This window comes from Rhinolophus hipposideros (assembly GCF_964194185.1).
Source record: "Rhinolophus hipposideros genome assembly, chromosome: 13".
Classification (NCBI taxonomy): Eukaryota; Metazoa; Chordata; class Mammalia; order Chiroptera; family Rhinolophidae; genus Rhinolophus; species Rhinolophus hipposideros.
In genome coordinates, this window is record NC_138059.1 from 11,876,857 (window position 1) to 11,895,072 (window position 18,216).

General features: G+C 48.3%; 3 protein-coding genes across 14 annotated transcripts in view; 2 read left to right on the forward strand and 1 right to left on the reverse strand.

The window, feature by feature from the left end:
- The window catches only part of MTSS1 (MTSS I-BAR domain containing 1), a 151,509-nt gene extending 138,031 nt beyond the window's left edge, over nucleotides 1-13,478 (forward strand). Inside the window, exons 9-15 of one of the 12 annotated variants that reach the window (XM_081069933.1) lie at nucleotides 137-234; nucleotides 2,559-2,769; nucleotides 6,985-7,179; nucleotides 8,422-8,595; nucleotides 8,932-9,094; nucleotides 10,583-10,936; nucleotides 11,045-13,478. In XM_081069933.1, coding sequence (XP_080926059.1) covers nucleotides 137-234; nucleotides 2,559-2,769; nucleotides 6,985-7,179; nucleotides 8,422-8,595; nucleotides 8,932-9,094; nucleotides 10,583-10,936; nucleotides 11,045-11,283 — 1,434 coding nt within the window. In that variant the 3' untranslated portion in view covers nucleotides 11,284-13,478. Of the gene's footprint in view, nucleotides 1-136; nucleotides 235-2,558; nucleotides 2,770-5,991; nucleotides 6,112-6,984; nucleotides 7,180-8,421; nucleotides 8,596-8,931; nucleotides 9,095-10,582 lie in introns of all 12 variants that reach the window. The other 11 variants (XM_081069925.1, XM_081069926.1, XM_081069934.1 and 8 more) reach the window with 11 other exon arrangements.
- NDUFB9 (NADH:ubiquinone oxidoreductase subunit B9) lies at nucleotides 13,458-18,199 on the reverse strand. The gene is made up of 4 exons (XM_081069948.1): nucleotides 18,051-18,199; nucleotides 17,311-17,503; nucleotides 16,592-16,705; nucleotides 13,458-14,517 (listed from the first exon to the last, which is right to left on the reverse strand). The coding sequence occupies exons 1-4, from the start codon at nucleotides 18,149-18,151 to the stop codon at nucleotides 14,386-14,388; spliced, it is 540 nt and encodes a 179-aa protein (XP_080926074.1). The 5' UTR covers nucleotides 18,152-18,199; the 3' UTR covers nucleotides 13,458-14,385.
- The window catches only part of TATDN1 (TatD DNase domain containing 1), a 35,242-nt gene continuing 34,786 nt past the window's right edge, over nucleotides 17,761-18,216 (forward strand). The window contains exon 1 of the mRNA XM_081069941.1: nucleotides 17,761-17,879. The gene's annotated coding sequence lies outside the window, so the exon portion shown is untranslated. The remainder of the gene's footprint in view (nucleotides 17,880-18,216) is intronic.

An 18,216-nucleotide genomic window follows, 5' to 3' on the forward strand; every position in this document is an offset into this window, starting at 1 on the left:
TTTAATTTAAAAATAAAAACCCGTAACAACATTTTTTTCTTTAAACCTCCCCCTTCGATAATGGTAGAATTTTAAGAGTTGATGGATGTTTCCCTTCTCAGCACCTCACTCACCCACATGGCTCTGTCCTCTTTAGGTGATTTTGGACTTGAAAGGTTCTGATTACAGTTGGTCCTACCAGACGCCACCCTCTTCCCCCAGCACCACCATGTCTCGCAAGTCCAGTGTCTGCAGGTAAGAGAAGCCGGGCTCTGCCCTGCTTTCAGGACCAGGCATTCTTTATGCTAATGTGAGTGATAGACCAGTCTTTACCTCTCAGAATGGCTCACTTTAAATAGGAAATGGTGATAGGATCAGCTGAAAGAACGCCATATGATTTCGGTCTCACTCTTTAGCCTCTGGATTGGCTTCGGGTTCTCAGGAAAACCCCATCAGGCCTTAGACTAGTGCACGGAACTTGCTCTCTCTCAGTTGTGCATTGTAGGGATTTTCCCACTTTACGAATTCGCATTTGATTTTCCTGTTCTTGTACAGACTGATCTTGCCATTGCCAGAACAAATGGAGGAAGTACCAGTGGCTTATGACCTCAGTTCCCCCCACCCCAGCTTTTGTCATTGGGGTTTCATAAAGTAAATGGAATTCTTGCTCTGTTCCACACCGCTACCACCGCCACTCTTAGCTAGTACTGTTACTGACACACAGAATCAACTGGAATAGTTGTGCCATCTGCAAAACTGTTTGCTAGCAGTTTGCTGGTAGAAGACCATGCCTGGCTTGCTGACCACAAAGTCTATTCTTCTTCTCGAAGGATGGAAATGTCATCACACATCACTTACACCTCTCTTGGTACCCTCGTCCTACTAATCTTTTTCTTTGACGATTCAAAGCCAAGTGGATTTCCATTTCCTGTGAATTAGCATTGAGAGTAAACAGTAGAATGGTTCTGCCGAATATGTGAATGGTTATGTCTCTCTACATACTTGTGAGCATTTGTTTCAATTCATTTCTGAGCGTGTGTAGTATGCACTGAGCAGGAAGTTCAGACTTAAGATGCTACATCCTGATGTTCTGCAACCTGAAAATGTTGGATGGTTTCATGTCATTTTTTGTATCTGTGCATGTGTGTGTATGACACATCCATCGTTTCTGTTTGTATTTTGGGTGACTGAGAAAACATTATCTCATTACTATAAAGCGAAGTTGCAGGAGTATCTTTTCTGTCTTAGACTTTTAGTTTCGATAGAAAATGACGTTTCTCTGACATCAGCTCTGAGCTTGCTGGAGTGGAGTTGTAGTGGTGTCACTATCGGTCCCCAGATGCCCTTGTCTGGCTGATTGGGGAGGAAAGCAAAAATCATAAGCATCCCCAGAAGCAGTGATGTCCTCCAGCACCCTCCCCTGTATCTGCCAGAACATGTGCACCAAATAATTCTAGTGTGGATCAGTCACACAGCCCTTGACCCCCGTCTTAGGTGTCAGTCTGCAAACTTTGACAGGAATCGCTTGCAGGGTTAGGAGCAGAAACCACAAATGCTCTAATCCCAGGGTGGGTTGTTCATTTCATCTCTTCAGATGCTTCTACAGCTGCCCTTTATATGTCAGCTCTGCTTGTTTGGACCAAGAGACTTTGTTCAGTTTTCTGGTGTTTATAGTCTGAGTGATTACAGAGTATAGAGCGTATTCCTTATGATGGGAAATAGAACGCAGACGGAACACCCAGAGGCTGGGTCATCTTTCCACATTCTTTTCACTGTTTATTCTTGGAAGCAAATGGCTTAGCTTTGATTGCCTTTTGTCACTGAAAGCTGCCTGCCTCTTGCCCCAGGGGTACTGCTAATACTCGGCCCATGGGTATTTTAACAGAGAAACACCTATGATCAGGGTAAAACCATTCATTAAAGCATCAACTTTGTTAATAAAAGGTAAAACACACTGACACAAACACACTGAGTTGATTTGCTGATGTTCCTTACGGTGGCGGTGAACCGGGCTCACCTAGGATGAAGTAACCTCGAGATGTCCATTGGCACCTGCGCCGCCAACGCAATGGTTGGCTGGGTTGACCTTGGTCTCCTGGAATGCAGATGGTCCAACCAAAGGTGACACTTGCACATTCCATCCGGGTCACGCTGAAGCCTTTGTGGTTTCTGTTATAGGGCCGTGGTTTCTGCAAGCAGATGGGCAGATAAGATCAGCCCCTCCTCGTTTCATGCCAGACATCAGGTCTTCTAGCTTTGGGGGTCGATGACATGGCAGAATTGGGCAGCACTTGACTCTTTAGAATCACAGGCCTCCATCCTCGGGATGCCTCGTTGTACCATCAGAGAACTGAGTCCTGGCAGCGGGTTTGTTTTTCCCCTTGGCTCACATAAAAAAAAAAAAAAAATTATTTCCTAGCTTACTGATTTGGTGTTTTAAAACACACCTTCCTGTTTGCCCTGCTTCTCCGAGGCTGAGAGCTGATTACATGGTATTGTTTTCCCGCCTCTGCCCCCTTGTTTTCTGTCCCCTTCCTTCCTCTGACCCCCGTGCCCGCCACCCTCCTCGCCCCCTGCAGCAGCCTGAACAGTGTCAACAGCAGCGACTCGCGGTCCAGCGGCTCCCACTCGCATTCCCCCAGCTCACACTACCGCTGTCGCAGCTCTAACCTGGCCCAGCAGGCACCCGTGCGGCTGTCCAGCGTGTCCTCCCATGACTCAGGATTCATATCCCAGGACGCCTTCCAGTCCAAGTCACCATCCCCCATGCCGCCAGAGGCCCCTACCCAGGTAAGAGTGCCCTTGGCTCCAGGAGCAGCTGTCACACCTGGTGCCAAGACCACCGTAAATGGCTGGAACCATAGAAGGACCTTGGCTTGGGCAGACCTCTGTCTTCTGACATGAGAAACCTCTGGTTTCCTTTCTCATCCCTAGATGTGTTGTTCCCCACAGGGGAGAGAGAACTGTGAGTTGAGGTTGCAGCCTGTGTTTATGGGGGTGATGGTTGAGTCACCACATTGGTTTGGGGAGTTCTCACTCATAAGTAGACCAACTCATAGAGGTTTGGCCTCTCTCTGGCGTCAGCTTAGCATGATGCTATAATGGGCATTCGTACGGTGGTGACAGCCCTCCCCCCAATCTCCGGTTCTCTCTGTATGGTGGAGATTCTGTCATGGAACAGCGCCTCGGAAACCTACCTTGTCACTCTCAGGTTCCTTTGATCTGTTTGTGTTGAGAATGGAAATGAGTCATCAGAGCCCTTGCTGCTAATTCTGTTGGCACTTTGCTTTTGGGAGAAGACAAGGTATTGGTTTAGGTGGCGCTAGACCCAGCCCAGCCCAACGCAGTGGGTCCAGCTGGAGCAGAAGGCAGGATCTGGCCAGGGCATCTGAACACCCTCCACCTGCTCTGCTCTCTGCCCTCCCTCTCCTGGTACCAGTGGTTGGGTCTCTCCCTTAGTAAATAGCACAACAGAGAGACACCAGGAAACGGAGAACTTCCAGGTGCCCCATAGCGCCATCTGCTGGTGAGCGTGGTGGCTTCCATCGTGTGTATCAATTTAAGGCTGACCACAGCCTCTGGTCCAAAGATCCTGTGGACCCAGAAGGTCGCGTACTTGCCTCGTTTATCCAAGTATCCAGTTTGTCTAACAGTCACTGAATGTACTATGTGCCATGCACCATCCCAGGCCCTCCTGCATGTGATCTGTGCAGTCCTTCTAACAATCACGTATAGTTATCCCCATTTTGTTGCAGAAACGGAGGCTCACAGATGTCAGTGACTTGCCTGAGTTGCACAGTTATGTAACTTGCAGGTCAGGGACCTGGAACAAGGGCTTCTGACACCTGGGCCGGAGCCCTTTCTGCTCCACCTCAGCCATAAGGCACCCCTGGGAGAGTGCTTTGGGGAACACTTCATACAGAAGAAGCAGCTGAGGTTTGGGAACCTTGGCCAGGAGGTTACTTGTCAGATATGTCTGACATTGGTGAACCAGAGCCTCTTGGCTCATTGCTTCCCTTTGGCATTTTTCAGCCGTCCCAGGGGACTGTGGCCTCTGTCTGTCCCGCTGGGAGAGAGACTCCATTGCAAACGGAAACACTCCGAGCCAAGAGCCACAGTTTTAAGTTCTAATGTGCTTGTCCCAGCTGAGGTGCTTTGGCCTGGTCTAAGGTGTCACCCACCTGTTCCTGTCTATCCCCGCCATGTGCAGCACGAAACCACGCCTGTGTGTCTCCCAAGCGGAGTGTGAATGATTAGAAGGAAACCAACAATTGGCGATTCCTCAAAGGCTACTCTAATGTGCAGCATAATTCTGTGTGTGTTTTTAATCAACTGACAAACTAACCTAGGCTTGTGCACTGACACCCTTTCTAAAAAAGACAGGCCATGGGCCTCAGCCTTCCTATCAAAGACTGTGTGTGTATCAGGCTAAAGCGAGTGTTTCTGCCTCCAGTAATGCTGAGGGAAGTAGAAGGTGCTGTGTTGGGATTTACTTAAATCCCAGAGCAAGTGCCCAAGATATGCTTGGCTGGCAACAGTAGGGTAGTTTTAATAAGCTCAGGATGCTACAGAATTTCATAGAAAAAATTATTTTTTTAAAAAACAAAAAGGCATTACAGATGCTTATAATTATAAGGTAGAGGGGAAGCTTAAGGGAATTGCACAAGTCACATAAGCCTGGGGATACAATCTCCTGATGGCAGTAATGTTATCTTTATTTCGGGTGGGAGGAAGGGAACAAACACGTACGCGGGCCACCATCCTTTCATTTTTTCACTCAGTCACATGGGTCCAAATGACAGGATGTGTTCAGAATTCTCCCATTTTCCTCTACTCTGCTCTTTTCAAGTTGTGCCCTCACCCATGAGCACCCAGGATTGCACCCGTGTCTGCCGTATGGGTCTTATCCTAGGAGACATCATCAAAGAAAGAAAAGACATTCTTTAGAAAAAATGTGCAGAAGTCAAAAGAAATGGGGACCTGCAGCCCTAGGGTGGCTTACTGGTCCTTTTTTTCAAGTTCAACATACTTGAATTAGAGGAACCAAAATACAGAGTCCTGGTAAATTACCGCGATAACTGACTCTTGACTAAGCAGTAGGTACATGGACACACTATATAAAATCTCATTTTATCTTCGTCTGTTAGCTATTATCGATCCCCATTCTAGAGGTGAAAAAAGGCGAGGTTTAGAGAGATGGAGCCCACGGTTCCCCACCTGAAAGAGGCAGAAACGTAACTTAAATCCAAACCTTCACACTTTGGATCCTGGACGGCTAACCAGACACTGAGCTCCGGGAGCAGCTGGGGCATCCAGCACGTAGCCTGTCCTTGCTCTGGCTGCACCCAGCGCCCTGCCCTGTGGGGTGTCTTCTGGGTTCCTTGCTCTTGCAGGACGAGAAAGAGCTCTGGCCCTTTGCAGGAACCTTTTTTTCCTTGGCGGGTGAAAGGCGGAGACAGACACATGCATCCAGCCTGCTAGACAGTGACTAGAGGAACTCTTCTGGGGAAATTATTGTCGACCCCAGTAGGGCAGGGCGTATGTAAACACGTGAGGTGAGCCAGAGAGTGCAGTGAACAAAGAAAAGGCATATGCTTCTGTGGTTCCCAGAGCACCACCTGGGGGGACCAGTTTACACGGAAGAGGCGGCCATGGTCACTCATCCAGCAGTGATTTTGAGGACCTTCCATATGCCAGTACAGGACTAGACACACATAAATCGGGGTCCCAGGGGGCTTGCACACTGGTGGTCTGGACCTTGCTAGGTCTCACGCTTCTTTTCAAGGGTTTGAAAGCCGCTGTGTGGGTGCAGCTTTGGGGAAAAAATAACCCTAATGCTCTGCTTCTCTCATCCTTCCCTCCTCTGTGTCTGTCTGTCTGTCTGTCTGTCTCTGTCTCTCTGTGCATGCTCTTTCCCGCCCCCATCTTTCATTTTTTTTATTTCCGGTTATTTTTTGGTGGTGTGTGGTCTGGATTCTGTCGGTCCCCTTGTGTGGTCCTCCCCTGCTGCAGAACTCGTCCAGCTCGGCCTCCTCGGAAGCCTCCGAAACCTGCCAGTCAGTGAGCGAGTGCAGCTCACCCACCTCAGTCAGCTCAGGCTCCACCATGGGCGCCTGGGCCTCCACAGAGAAGGTGACCGGCTGGGATTCCAGCCATGGCGGCCCCACCTCCCGCCCATCCCCTGCCTGCTGCCAGTGTCACAGCCGCAGAAACCTGGAAACAAAATTGATACCAAGAGCTTGAGAACAGGGTGGCGGGGGACAAGGCTGAGCGCTTTTTGTTTGAGTGGGTGTCTGGCTTCTGAGCAATGATTGTGAGGTCGTCCCGAGGGAGAGAAAGGGCTATGGGGAAGTCGGAAGTGTGAAGGCTTCTTCCCAGATTAGTGTTGTGTGCTCATCCATCTCCCCACTCCCCCTCCCAGGCCCCCCAACTACCGTGGCCGCCATGTCACCATACCGTTGGATGTGACATTTCACTGCGTCAGAGGCTGTGTGCTTTTCCGCCTTTTAGTTTGCAGCCCCCCCACTCTTCACCCCGATTTGGAATCTGTTTCTGAACCGTGTGATGATTTTGAAAACCTGGAACGAACAGATTCAGTTGAAGATGCTTTAGAATTTTGAAATTTGCATAATGAAATGAGCAAACACTATCGCCAAGAAATGATGCTGCTTTAAATACTCAAAAAAAAAAGAAAGAAAAGAAAAAACCATTGAGAACACCCCAAATTAAGGACACTGATCAATTTCCAAATGATTCTAAATTGTCGATGAAATATTTCCTTGATGAAATACTTCCTTGGTGTCAAGTAAATGTGCCCTCCCTGCACCACCTGGCTCTTTCCTCTTGCATCATGGCTCGTCCATGAGTGGCAGAGCTCCGATGTTTGTTTATTTATAAAGACTCAGGTCTCCCCCTTCCTGAATGTCAATGCCATCTTGTATCTCCACACTCATCCTGTTATATTAATTTTTTTTTCCTCCCCTCCCCTTTTTTGTTTGTTTCCAGTTGTCTAACGGGTTTTCTCACTATAATTTATCAAGTGAGTCCCATGTGGGGCCCGTGGGGGCAAGCCTTTTCCCTCATTGCCTGCCTGCCTCCCGCCTGCTCCCTCGGGTCACTTCTGTCCACCTTCCAGACTACGCTCATTATTACACCATTGGGCCCGGCATGTTCCCGTCATCTCAGATCCCTAGCTGGAAGGTTTGTGTCTCTCCTCCCTCCTCTCCTCTCTCCTTCTCTCCGTTCTCTCATTGCCTCTGTGCTCACCCCTCTTCTGTCCCACCATCCTCACCCTGATTCCACCCTCACCCCCTTCCTTTCACACTCTGCCTTCTTCCCCATAACACCTCTCCTTAAGTAAATTCCCACTGGGGACAACTGAAAAAGCAGCAGACAGCGCTGAGATAGACATTTCCACCAGGCGCTGAGACTGGAAACATTCATTAACCCCTGTTAGACAGGAGACACAGATGTGGCCTTGTGGGGTCATCACGCCCAAGTTCAGTCTCAGTTCTGAGGATACCACCTGAGGGTGTCACCTATCAGGGGCTGGGAGGGCCTGTCCTCCTTGGCCATGTTCCCCAAACTTTGGCCCTGAGGCCTTTATTGGGCCATGGTGACAGCACCATAACCCCAAATATCTTTTGGCTTAATCATGTTTTATCCTAAAAGTACACACAGACTTTATTTTTAGTCTCAGTTGTTTTATATTAAAACGTTGCTTTAATATAAAAACAAAAATTTTTAAATTATTTCCTATTAAGTCCAATGGGTGGCAGGAGGATAGTCAACTTTATTTTGAGAGGTCCCTCCTTTGAGTAGTAGGCCCCTAGGCTGCTAGCATTTTGAGCAGGTTTTGACTTCATACCTCACAAGTGGTGTGGACCCCTCAGGCTCCTCAAAATCTTCCTACTGACCCCTGGGGCCTTCCTTCCTGTGAGGACATCAGAGGGCACATCCTGAAGTGCCCTTTAGGGCCCAGTTTTCCCAGAAGTAGAGGTTCAGCCTCAGGGAGAGTGGCTACAGTTCCTTTAGTGCCCCCTGGTGGCCACACCGCTCAAGTGAAGTCGTTTGGGCTGCTAGAGAGAGGGTTCCTTCAGACATCAGAAGAGAGGGCCTCTTCCCTGGGGATGCCATCTCCACTGGCTGGTGCCTTCAGACAACTTAGACAGTTGTTCAGCTGTTAACTAAGAGTCTCCCAGGCTACCTGCCTGGTTGTTGAGGGTTTTAAATCTTTGGGCAGATATAAGGAAAAGGGAGGTGCTCGGGGAGGGGTGTGTCCCTTTAGCACCAGGGGGGAGCATAGAAGGGACCTACTGGCCTGCCCCAGCCTGAGCGTCCCCTAAGGGGACCGGCTGCCTTCTGTGGACAGCTGTCTGGAGGGTCCGCAGTGCAGCCCTCCAAATGGAGGCCCTGGCACCTGAACACACTTGTTCTACGTAGGACTGGGCCAAGCCAGGACCTTATGATCAGCCTCTGGTGAATACCCTACAGCGCCGCAAGGAGAAGCGGGAGCCAGACCCCAGCGGAGGAGGACCTGTTGCCGCGGGTGGTGCGCCTGCAGCTGCCGAGGAGGCTCAGAGACCACGGAGCATGACCGTGTCGGCTGCCACCAGGGTGACCCTCTTGCTCTCTCCAGCCGGGTGGGCCCCTCTAGACCTAGCCGGTGGCCACATGCTGGCCAGCAACTGGGGGCCGAGTCAGCCTTGCAGCTGAAGGGACCTGAACCCCTTCCCCCCACTCCCTAATCTCCAGCATTTAGAAGGGCCCCAGGGAAAAGCCTTGTATAGGAACCAGGCTCATGGAACTTTTCTAGAGTGTGGGAAGGACCCAAGCAAGTTGATAGCCTCTGGACCCACAGACACGTGGTGTGTGGAAAGGCCCTGGGGATGTCAGCCTGGGGATTCATGGCCCTGGTGGCTTGTTTGTGTCTCTCTTGCCTCCAACCTGCAGCCTGGTGAGGAGATGGAGGCTTGTGAGGAATTGGCACTGGCCCTGTCACGGGGCCTCCAGCTCGACACCCAGAGGAGCAGCCGGGACTCACTGCAGTGCTCCAGCGGCTACAGCACCCAGACGACCACCCCGTGCTGCTCTGAGGACACCATCCCGTCCCAAGGTACGAGGCAGTGGGTGTCTCCTGGGCTTCCTGAGCAGTGCCAGTGAGGAAATGGGCTGGTCCTCCTTGCTGGGAGGAGCAGAGTGCGGAGTCCATTTAATCACAGTAGAAGCCTTGGCTAGCAGACCGGCTTCAGAACTATTTTTGTCACCTTGGAATGCTTTGGAGAGCTTATCTGTAGTTGTCAGGTAGCTGCCATCTAAGAAAGTGATTGGACTTTGGCAACTTCTCTTGTTTTTTCACTCAGGGTACAAGGTAGTTCCCAATTTGAACTTAGACAGATGCTGTTAATGGTAATATCGTTTGTGTTGTAGCACTTTATATTTGTTTTTCTATTTGATCTTCACAATCACTGGTGGGTATTTTTATCCCCATTTTACATATGTGGAGACTGAGGCTCGGTCACTTACCCACATTCACACAATTAATAAGCAGCAGAGCTGAAATTTGAACCTAAGGTCTATTAGAGTATGAAGCACAAGCTCTTACTTAACCTATTCCAGTCAAACCCTCTATCAACTCTGCCTCCATTACCTCCATCCCCATTACACACACAAGCCATAAGATGGCAATCTAACAGCTACAATACCGGTAGATCTGTGACAGTTGACCAAGCCTATTTGCAGTCCATCAGTCAAAGCCTTTAAGGCAGGTCTTAGTGGAGGGCCATTTTGCTGCCTAAGGGACATCTGGCAATGTCTGGAGACATTTCTCGTCACAACTGGAGAAGGTGCTACTGGCATCTAGCAGATGGCCAGGGATGCTGCTAAACGTCCTATAATACAGAGCACAAGCCCCCCTTAGTTACCTACAACAAAGAATCTGACCCCAAATTTCAGTAGTAATGCTATTCGGAAACTGAAGATGTTTTCTCTAAGATGTTTTCTCTATAAGCTTCCCCCCCGCCCCACATTACCCCATTATTTTTTTTTTAGAGGAGGTGAGCACACCTCACAGATGGAACCTACTTTATACCTTCACTGATGGAACCTGCTTTGTACCTTCTTTTCAGGGACTCATTGCCAGTAGCTCCATTCATTTTCTAGCCTTCATCTAACACGTTAGTTATGAGGGAAATAGTAAGGTCTGGGATAGTGTGTTGGAGGTTTGGTTCTCATGTCGAATTCTGGACTGGAGCGTTTGTGGAATTTCTTTTCCCACCCCCTTTATGCTGCCCAGAGATAAAGGGCGTTTTTGCCTCAGACTGGCAGTTTTACATTCGTCTCACAACGTGTGAGTGCTTGCCTGCTACGTCCAGCACTGTTCTCGGTGCCCAGGGTCATATCAGTGAACAGAACGAAGGTGCCTGCCTGGGAAGGCAGTTCTAGACGTGGACGGTTTCTAAGGACGGCACAGAAGCCTGGGGGAAACTGGGGATGAGATTGCGGGGGGAGGCCCTTGCCACATGTGCCTTTGGTCCCCCCAGCACCAAAGAGTCAGAAAGCAAAGCTGCTGCCGTGGAGATTTCTAATCAAATCCTATCATCAGTTTCAGATTACGATTATTTCTCAGTAAGTGGTGACCAGGAGGCAGATCAACAGGAGTTTGACAAATCCTCCACCATTCCAAGAAACAGTGACATCAGCCAGTCCTACCGCCGCATGTTCCAAGCCAAGCGCCCAGCCTCAACTGCTGGTCTCCCCACCACCCTAGGACCTGCTATGGTCACCCCCGGGGTTGCAACCATCCGACGGACCCCTTCCACCAAGCCTTCTGTCCGCCGGGGGACCATCGGAGCCGGTCCCATCCCCATCAAGACACCCGTGATCCCTGTCAAGACCCCGACCGTCCCAGACCTCCCCGGGGTGCTGCCAGCCCCTCAAGATGGGCCAGAGGAGCGGGGTGAGCACACCCTTGAGTCGCTTTCTGTGGGTGAGGGCCCCCAGGGTGTCACCGGCATGCCCTCCTCAATGTGGAGTGGCCAAGCCTCCGTCAACCCTCCTCTTCCAGGCCCGAAGCCAAGTATCCCTGAGGAGCACAGACAGGCGATTCCAGAAAGCGAGGCCGAAGAGCAGGAAAGGGATCCTTCCAGTGCCACTGCCTCCCCTGGTCAGATTCCAGAGAGTGACCCTGCAGACCTGAGCCCGAGAGATAACCCGCGAGGAGAAGACATGCTGAATGCCATCCGAAGGGGCGTGAAACTGAAGAAGACCACGACAAATGACCGCTCAGCCCCTCGCTTCTCTTAGGCTCACAAGAAATGCTGCCAGTGGGCAATGAACTGTTGAATTACTAAAACCTAATTTGTCGCGATCCATTCCAATATATAATCAAACAAAAGATTTTGTAGGCAACTCAGAATACAGCTCTTTTGAAAGTACTCAACACCTTTAGATAAGAATTAAAAGCAACATATGTAACTGACATAATCTTGATCTTTTAATTTGTAAATATTGACAGTTTTCTTTCTGCACATTTTACTCTTAGTTTCCCTTTTGATTTTTCTGAAGGTGCCAAATTCCATTTAACTTTTTTACAAGTCTTTGTAAAATTTTAAATGCATAAGTGGGGGGAGGGGGGAGGGGAGGGGGAACTACGAAGTAGTTAATTTCAGAAAAAAAGGGTAACTACACTTAGCTTTTTCTTTTCTCTTTTTTTTTTTTTCCTGCAAGCTTTTGTAGATGCATTGTAGTAGTCTGGCTTAGAAGCAAGTTAAAGTTATTTTAATGTACAAACAAAATGGGTAAGGGGTAAAATCTTCATTTACACATACTATGTTCTGAATGACAAAAGCAGGAGTAACAGTTGATGAGCAATATTGGGAGTGAAGTAAATCTGGAAATGGTAGACTGTGTTGGGATTGGGGGGAGGGCCATGGGAGGGGCACACTGTCCACATAGCCGATCCTGTCACATTTAAAAGTAGCCTCGTAGGTTGAATTTCTAGTAGCTCCATGGTTAATGCATCCGAATAAGCCATACTGGATTGCGGTGTTTGTTTCTGTAGGGTGTTTTTAAGGACTTCTTTTCTCCCATGATTCCTCTTGACTGCACACAGCACCCGCCTCCAGTCCCGTGCATGCTGCTGCCACTGGGCAGACATAGAATCCCCCACTTTAGTTACTTGGCTGTTATCCCCACTTTCATTGAATCCAGACACATCCAAAAGGGTAAGGCAGTTTCAAAATGTGAAAACATTTCAACATGATAGCAGGGAATTCTTAGAGCAAATGCCTTTTACTTAACTGTGCCCAGCAGGCTGGGCACGTTGAAAAGCCCAAATATTTTGAAAAAACTTAAGTGGATTTAACAAGGGTAACCAGCTTGGAGTCTAGCAACTTGCCAATGTGTTTACCAATCCAGGGGCTTGTTTTTCTTAATTGGCTTCATACTAAACATTGGAGAGAGGAGAATTTATTTATTGTTATTGGGAATCGGACCACTAGACTGTCCCTTCTTTTTGTATTCTAGTAATGTTTTTTGGAATGGATTTATGTCTTTTCTTCAAATGCAAGTTAAGTTTGTTATAAAGCCCATCCCCTAAAGCCAACAGAGATTTGTCCATTTTGAGGGCTCATGTTTGGAGAATACAATGGTATTTTTAAAAGAATGCAAGTCTATAAGCAGTCCGGTCCATTGAAAGCGCTCCTTTGTGACCGAACCTGTCAAGGGGTAGGAGCTTGGTGGGTCCCACAGACCCTGCAGATTTCTGTTGGCTCTTATCTTCAATTACATAATTTTATGCTTTAATACATAACTGCATTGGATGTGAGAGTAATGTACCTGTATAGTCACTGTTCTATATATTAACATTTAACACTGCTGTGATTGCTCAAGGACATTTTATGTTATGGCTTTAAAGCAAAGGCATGATTAGAAAACTATTTAAGCTTTTTTTCTTTGAAAAACAAGCTCCTTTCACAGAATATAAGCAACAGTAGTGCCTGTGGTTTAGCCCACCAATCTTGATGACTAAAAGTAGCTGATGCATTGTGCATATGACGCTTGAGATGGTTTTTGCACAAGCAGAAATCACTGCAAGGTAACTACAATAGATAAAAGTGGTATTTTAAAACCTTTGAAATAAATGGACGTAACTGTACCTTGGTACAGCTTATCACTTGTTTAGTTTTTAAACGTTAGTATAATCTGAAGAAATTTAATATAAAATGTTGCCAAATTCAATGTAGAAAGAATGTGACGAAACACCTTGGGTAGTTCTGTTTGTGTTTTTGCATATTGTAAAAGCAGTGTCACAGCTAAAAATAAAGAAATCGTTTCTAAAGGTAAATTATTGTGGTTAAGTTGCTAGTTTGTACTGAGAGTTGACCTCTCCTTGTGCAGTTTTTTGTTCTAAACTTGTATAAATAACAATTGTGTAACGTGTGTCCCTTCTACCTTGTAACAATTGCTTCAGCCTACATTATAAATAAAGAACCACTAGGAAAAAAAAAAGGCCTGTATTTCAAGTCTTCTTAAAATTCAGTTGAGGTCTTCGTCAAATGTTAGATGGACTGAGACTCAGATTGAGTTGACTTAGAAAACTGACAAAACATCTTTGCGTCGATTTGAACCCCAAGAACACTCGTTGCCTTAACCAATTGTTTGAATAATTCCATTGAATTATCAAGAACTAAAGGTAGCTGGGTTTGGTTGACAGTTTTTAAAATGGCTTTACCTTTTAAAGAAACTCCTAATGTTGTGTAGAGTCCTGCTGTACCCTGACCTCTGAGTCTGCGGACAATCCAAGCTACAGTAGAGGAAGCATACTGGAAAACTGCCTCCAAAATAAGCGTCACAAAAGTTTCATCCCAGATTGGACCCTTTAACCCCACCCATCAAACCTCCACTCCTGAGAGAACTCCATAAACTCCAGGCTTCTTTGATGAACGTGTGCTTGTTAGAGAAAGTTGTCCTTGAATGAAAACTAAAATTCCACCAGTGGCATCTTTAGGAAACCAGGACGGTATCTGAAGTCCTCAATACTAGCATACCTCTGGGTTTCCTATTCCTTCCAGGCATGATAGCTAATTAACCTTCAACTACAGTTTGTTCCCCGCGATCTTCAGAGTAAATCTTGTGTCTGGTTCTGTTGCACTATGTCCCTTCTTGATAACATGTGCGTCAGTGTGACTCAATGGGGGAGAAAACACATTTGACTACATTTCACATACTTTTCTTTATATGCACAACTGGTAAGAAGACTGGTAAGACAGTGGCTCAGTCACTTGGTATCATGTTAATGCTCAGAACACATCAGTCATACTATGTTGAGTTACTTTTATTAGGGCAAGTGTGTATATATTCTGTAACATTTCACTTGCAAGCATGACTAGGGAGGTGTCTTCCTCTCTACATGGGCCGCTCCCGGGGCCTGGTCACAATATGCCACCATAGTGGGGGCAAATCACCTTCCTTTCGGGCCGGGGGCAAAGCTTCAGTGTAGGGACCACCAACCGGGGTTTCCTCCTGCAGCTGCTTAACCTGGAAGGGGTCAAGGAAGGAATGATTAGACAAGGAGCTGACCTGCCTGTATGATCTGCTGCAGTGAAGAGTCAGCTTTGTTCCAACTGTGTCGTATCACACACTATCTGCTCCTCACTACCGAACACATTTTCTAGATACACTGACAATTTTATACCCACACTTAAACTCAAAAAAAATGTTCTCCTTAAAGCTTACTCCCATTCTTAAAGCTCCTCCTATCTCACCTTTTATTCATTAACCAAAACCATCCCAATTTCCCTTGTTATGGTCCCCCCCACCACTTGTTGCCCCCACAAAAAAAAAACATTTTTGTGTCTCAGCTGTGCTCTCTCAAAGTACCACTAAGAAACCTCCATTCATGTATGTTAGGGGTGCTCATTTTAAAGCCTTCCCCCTCCCCCAATAGCAACCAGGACAGGAAGTAACATGAAATCACATGAAAAAATGTGCTCAGTTCTGCCTGATATTGCCCGACTACCCCCAGTTCCAGGGATCTCCAAGACGATGATGGTCCTAACAGAGGAGGGAACCTAAAAGGCCCACTTTCCAGGTCGATGACTTTACGAAGCTTCCTCCAGAATAATTCTGGATCATGACTGACCTGAGCCATAAGCACATGTGCTGTTTAATAATGTGGAAGAGCGAGTAGGAAAAGGAGGAAGGTTTCTGTGGAGAAGAGGTCATCAGAGTGATCAACTGCAGAAAGAACCCATTGCTCTCCACGAATAAATAAATACACTGCAAGTTTCCAAATGCTGAGACAAAAGGCCTCCATGCACAGTCGGGACTCCATGCCTCTTCTCAAAAACTTCCTTGTTTAGTCCATCTCTTGTCAACATCAATTTCTCCCTCGCCCCAATCTTCTAATCAGTATATATGCGTCATTATTTCTCGTCTTAAAAGAAAATAATCCCTTGGCCTCCAATCCCTTAGCTAAACTTCTCAAGAATCATCTCTCCCTCCTGTCTTCTCCTTCTCGCTTTCTACTCACTATTATCAGTGTGATTAAATCCTCCAGAAAAGGCTCTAGTCAAGACCACCTGCGCCCTTCCTGTATCCCAAATATTTGGACATTACTTCCAGCCCTCACTCTGTTTGCCTTTTAGCAACTTTCCGCAGAGATGACTTGGCCCTAGGCAGGCCTGAGACACTTCCTCCTGGACTCTCGGCTGGACGCTCCTTGGTCTCCTTTTCCTGACCTCTACAAATGGAGCTCCTGTGACTTTTCTTCTCTCTATTCTCTCTTGAGAATTTCATTTCCATGGCTGTTAAAACAACCGTTCACTCACAGATTTCTATTTTAGGCTCAAATCTCTCCTCTGAGGTCCAGATTTCTACATCCAAAGTCCCTACTGACATCTGCACTTGATGTCTCACAAGACTCTCAAATTTAACATTCTTAAATTTAACACCCTTAAAACCAAGCCCTTGGTTGTCCCTCTGACACCTGTCTATCCCATCCGCCCTGCCTCTATCACCAAACTTCAGATACTAATGCGTATAACCTGGAACTTATTCTTGAGTCCTTCCACCCCACATCCAATCAATCTCCATATCCTCCACACGATCTCCTCAATCTACTTCCCTCCATATTCACTGCATTCCACGCTAGTGCTGGTTGCCATAATCTTTTGACTAAACTGCAATAACTTCAAATCGGTCTCTCCACTCCTAACCATGCTCTTTCTAATATATGCTTCACATTACAACAAGATCGAGCTTTTAAAAATGTAAATCAGACATCAAAAGATGCGTGAAGAGTGTCCAAAGTAGTGGTGGAGATGAAGGTGAAAGGATAGTAGGGTATAGCAAGGTCAGGCAAAGGAATGAGGAGGAGAAAGGGGAGAAGCAAGATTAGAGACCAGAAAACCCAAAAGACCAGGAAACACACTGTGATCTATTTGTAAGATGGCTGTAAATGTAGAAACAAAGTGTATCTGAGAGGCAAGGGGCCAGACTAACTTAAAACTGGACTCCGGACCTCTGTCCAGAGTGGGGAACAAAACCTGAGCTGCTTCCAGGTATCGGCCAACACAACCAGGCTATACGATAAAATGCAGGTAAGACTCACTTCTCGCTCCCAGCTTTCTCTCTGCAGTTTCTTCCACTGCGCTCTCTTGGCAAAGTAATCTGGATACATTGCCTTCTCAGAAGGATGCCAGTTATCTAAGCACCACTCAGGAACCTGTCGAGAGAGGAAATCATGGCGTCATTCCACAGGACACATTTACATGCCAATTTAACAGGGCCTGCCCAGGAGACAGAAGACAAAACTCAAGGTGCATTTTTATAATCATTGCACGTATCGGGCTGTTTCTGACACTTAAGCAATGCCTAACAGAGGACAAGCAGGGTCCACCATAACGGGGGAATGCCTTAGAGTAAAATAGCGTCAGGCTGAAAAGCAGCAAGGTCAGTCCGAAAAAGGACTCGCCCCATTCCTCCCCGACCGCTGTTCTCTAAGTATCCAGAGCGGGCGTCTGTGATTTGGATGTATTACCTAGACTTTCTCAGAAATACTCAGCCCCCATACAAATCGGGTTGCTTTCAGATGCAAAGGTGGGTTATCACCCAAGTAACTGAACACTTCACCTGGCCAAAAAAGATACCGCAAGACCTTGGGGCTGAATGTAGAAAGAAAAGTCTTAAATGTCATCTGGGAGAGAGAAAGCGGAACCCTCAAGAAAAGGGTGGACAACTGTCCGGAAAGAGCTGTCCCGGCTGCTCCTCCAAGGGGACGCTGGGGACTGCAGAAAGCAGGCCCACCTGTCGGGAGGTGGCCTCTCCTACCTTGTAACACTCGTATCTCTCGTAGGAGGTGCCGCCGGGCGAGTCGGGGAAGATGTAGGGCTGCGGATGCTGGTTGTGCCAGAATTCCTCCTCCGCCTCCCGCAGCAGCCGGGTGGCCTTCACCAGATCCTTTTCGTGCTTGTGTTCTTCAAACCGGGCGCGCAACAGACAGGCAAAGTACCGGTACTTGTCCCTGAAACCAAAAGGACTGGGGAGCTTAGAAATGACAACGAGGGACTCTTCCGGGCCGAGTTTTCCCCGCTCTGGGCTCTTCTCCCGCGCACGAGGCTGGGGATTCCGGCGGGGCCCCTCCGTGCGTCGCATGTCGGTCACGACAACCACCTGCGTGTTTCCAGACTCTGCTCTAAGACCAGCCCCGGAGAGACGGACCCGAGAAGGCACTGCGGGGGACGTGGGGGTGGTAAAAAGCACTGGATGGAGCTGAAAAGCGCACAGCTAACGGGACGGGTGGAAGAACGATGCCAAGTTGGACTTGAAGACGCCGCGTGGTACCCCCGGCGCCCCCCTTTACCAGCTGCAGGGCCTCGAGCAAGTTCCTCTCGACACCGGTACTTCCTCCTCCCTACACCACGGCGAAACAGCCCCTGATTCCCACGGGGTGCGGGGACGCCCTCCCACGGCGCCCCCGAAGTCCTTGACACGCCCGCTGCCCCGGGGCTGTCAGCCGCCCGGGGGGTTCCCAGGGTGACCTCCCCGCGCCCTGCAGCCCCCTCTCCCACCTGTGGATGCACCATGACTCCAGGTGTCGCAGCGCTCGCTTATAAAGCCGCAACACCTTCTGCTGGTGGGTCAGGTAGGCCGCCGTCGCCAACACCGACATGGCGACCCGCTCACCTTCGGCGGCCGCGAGGGCTCCTGGGAAACGGCGGGGGCGGGGCGGGGCGG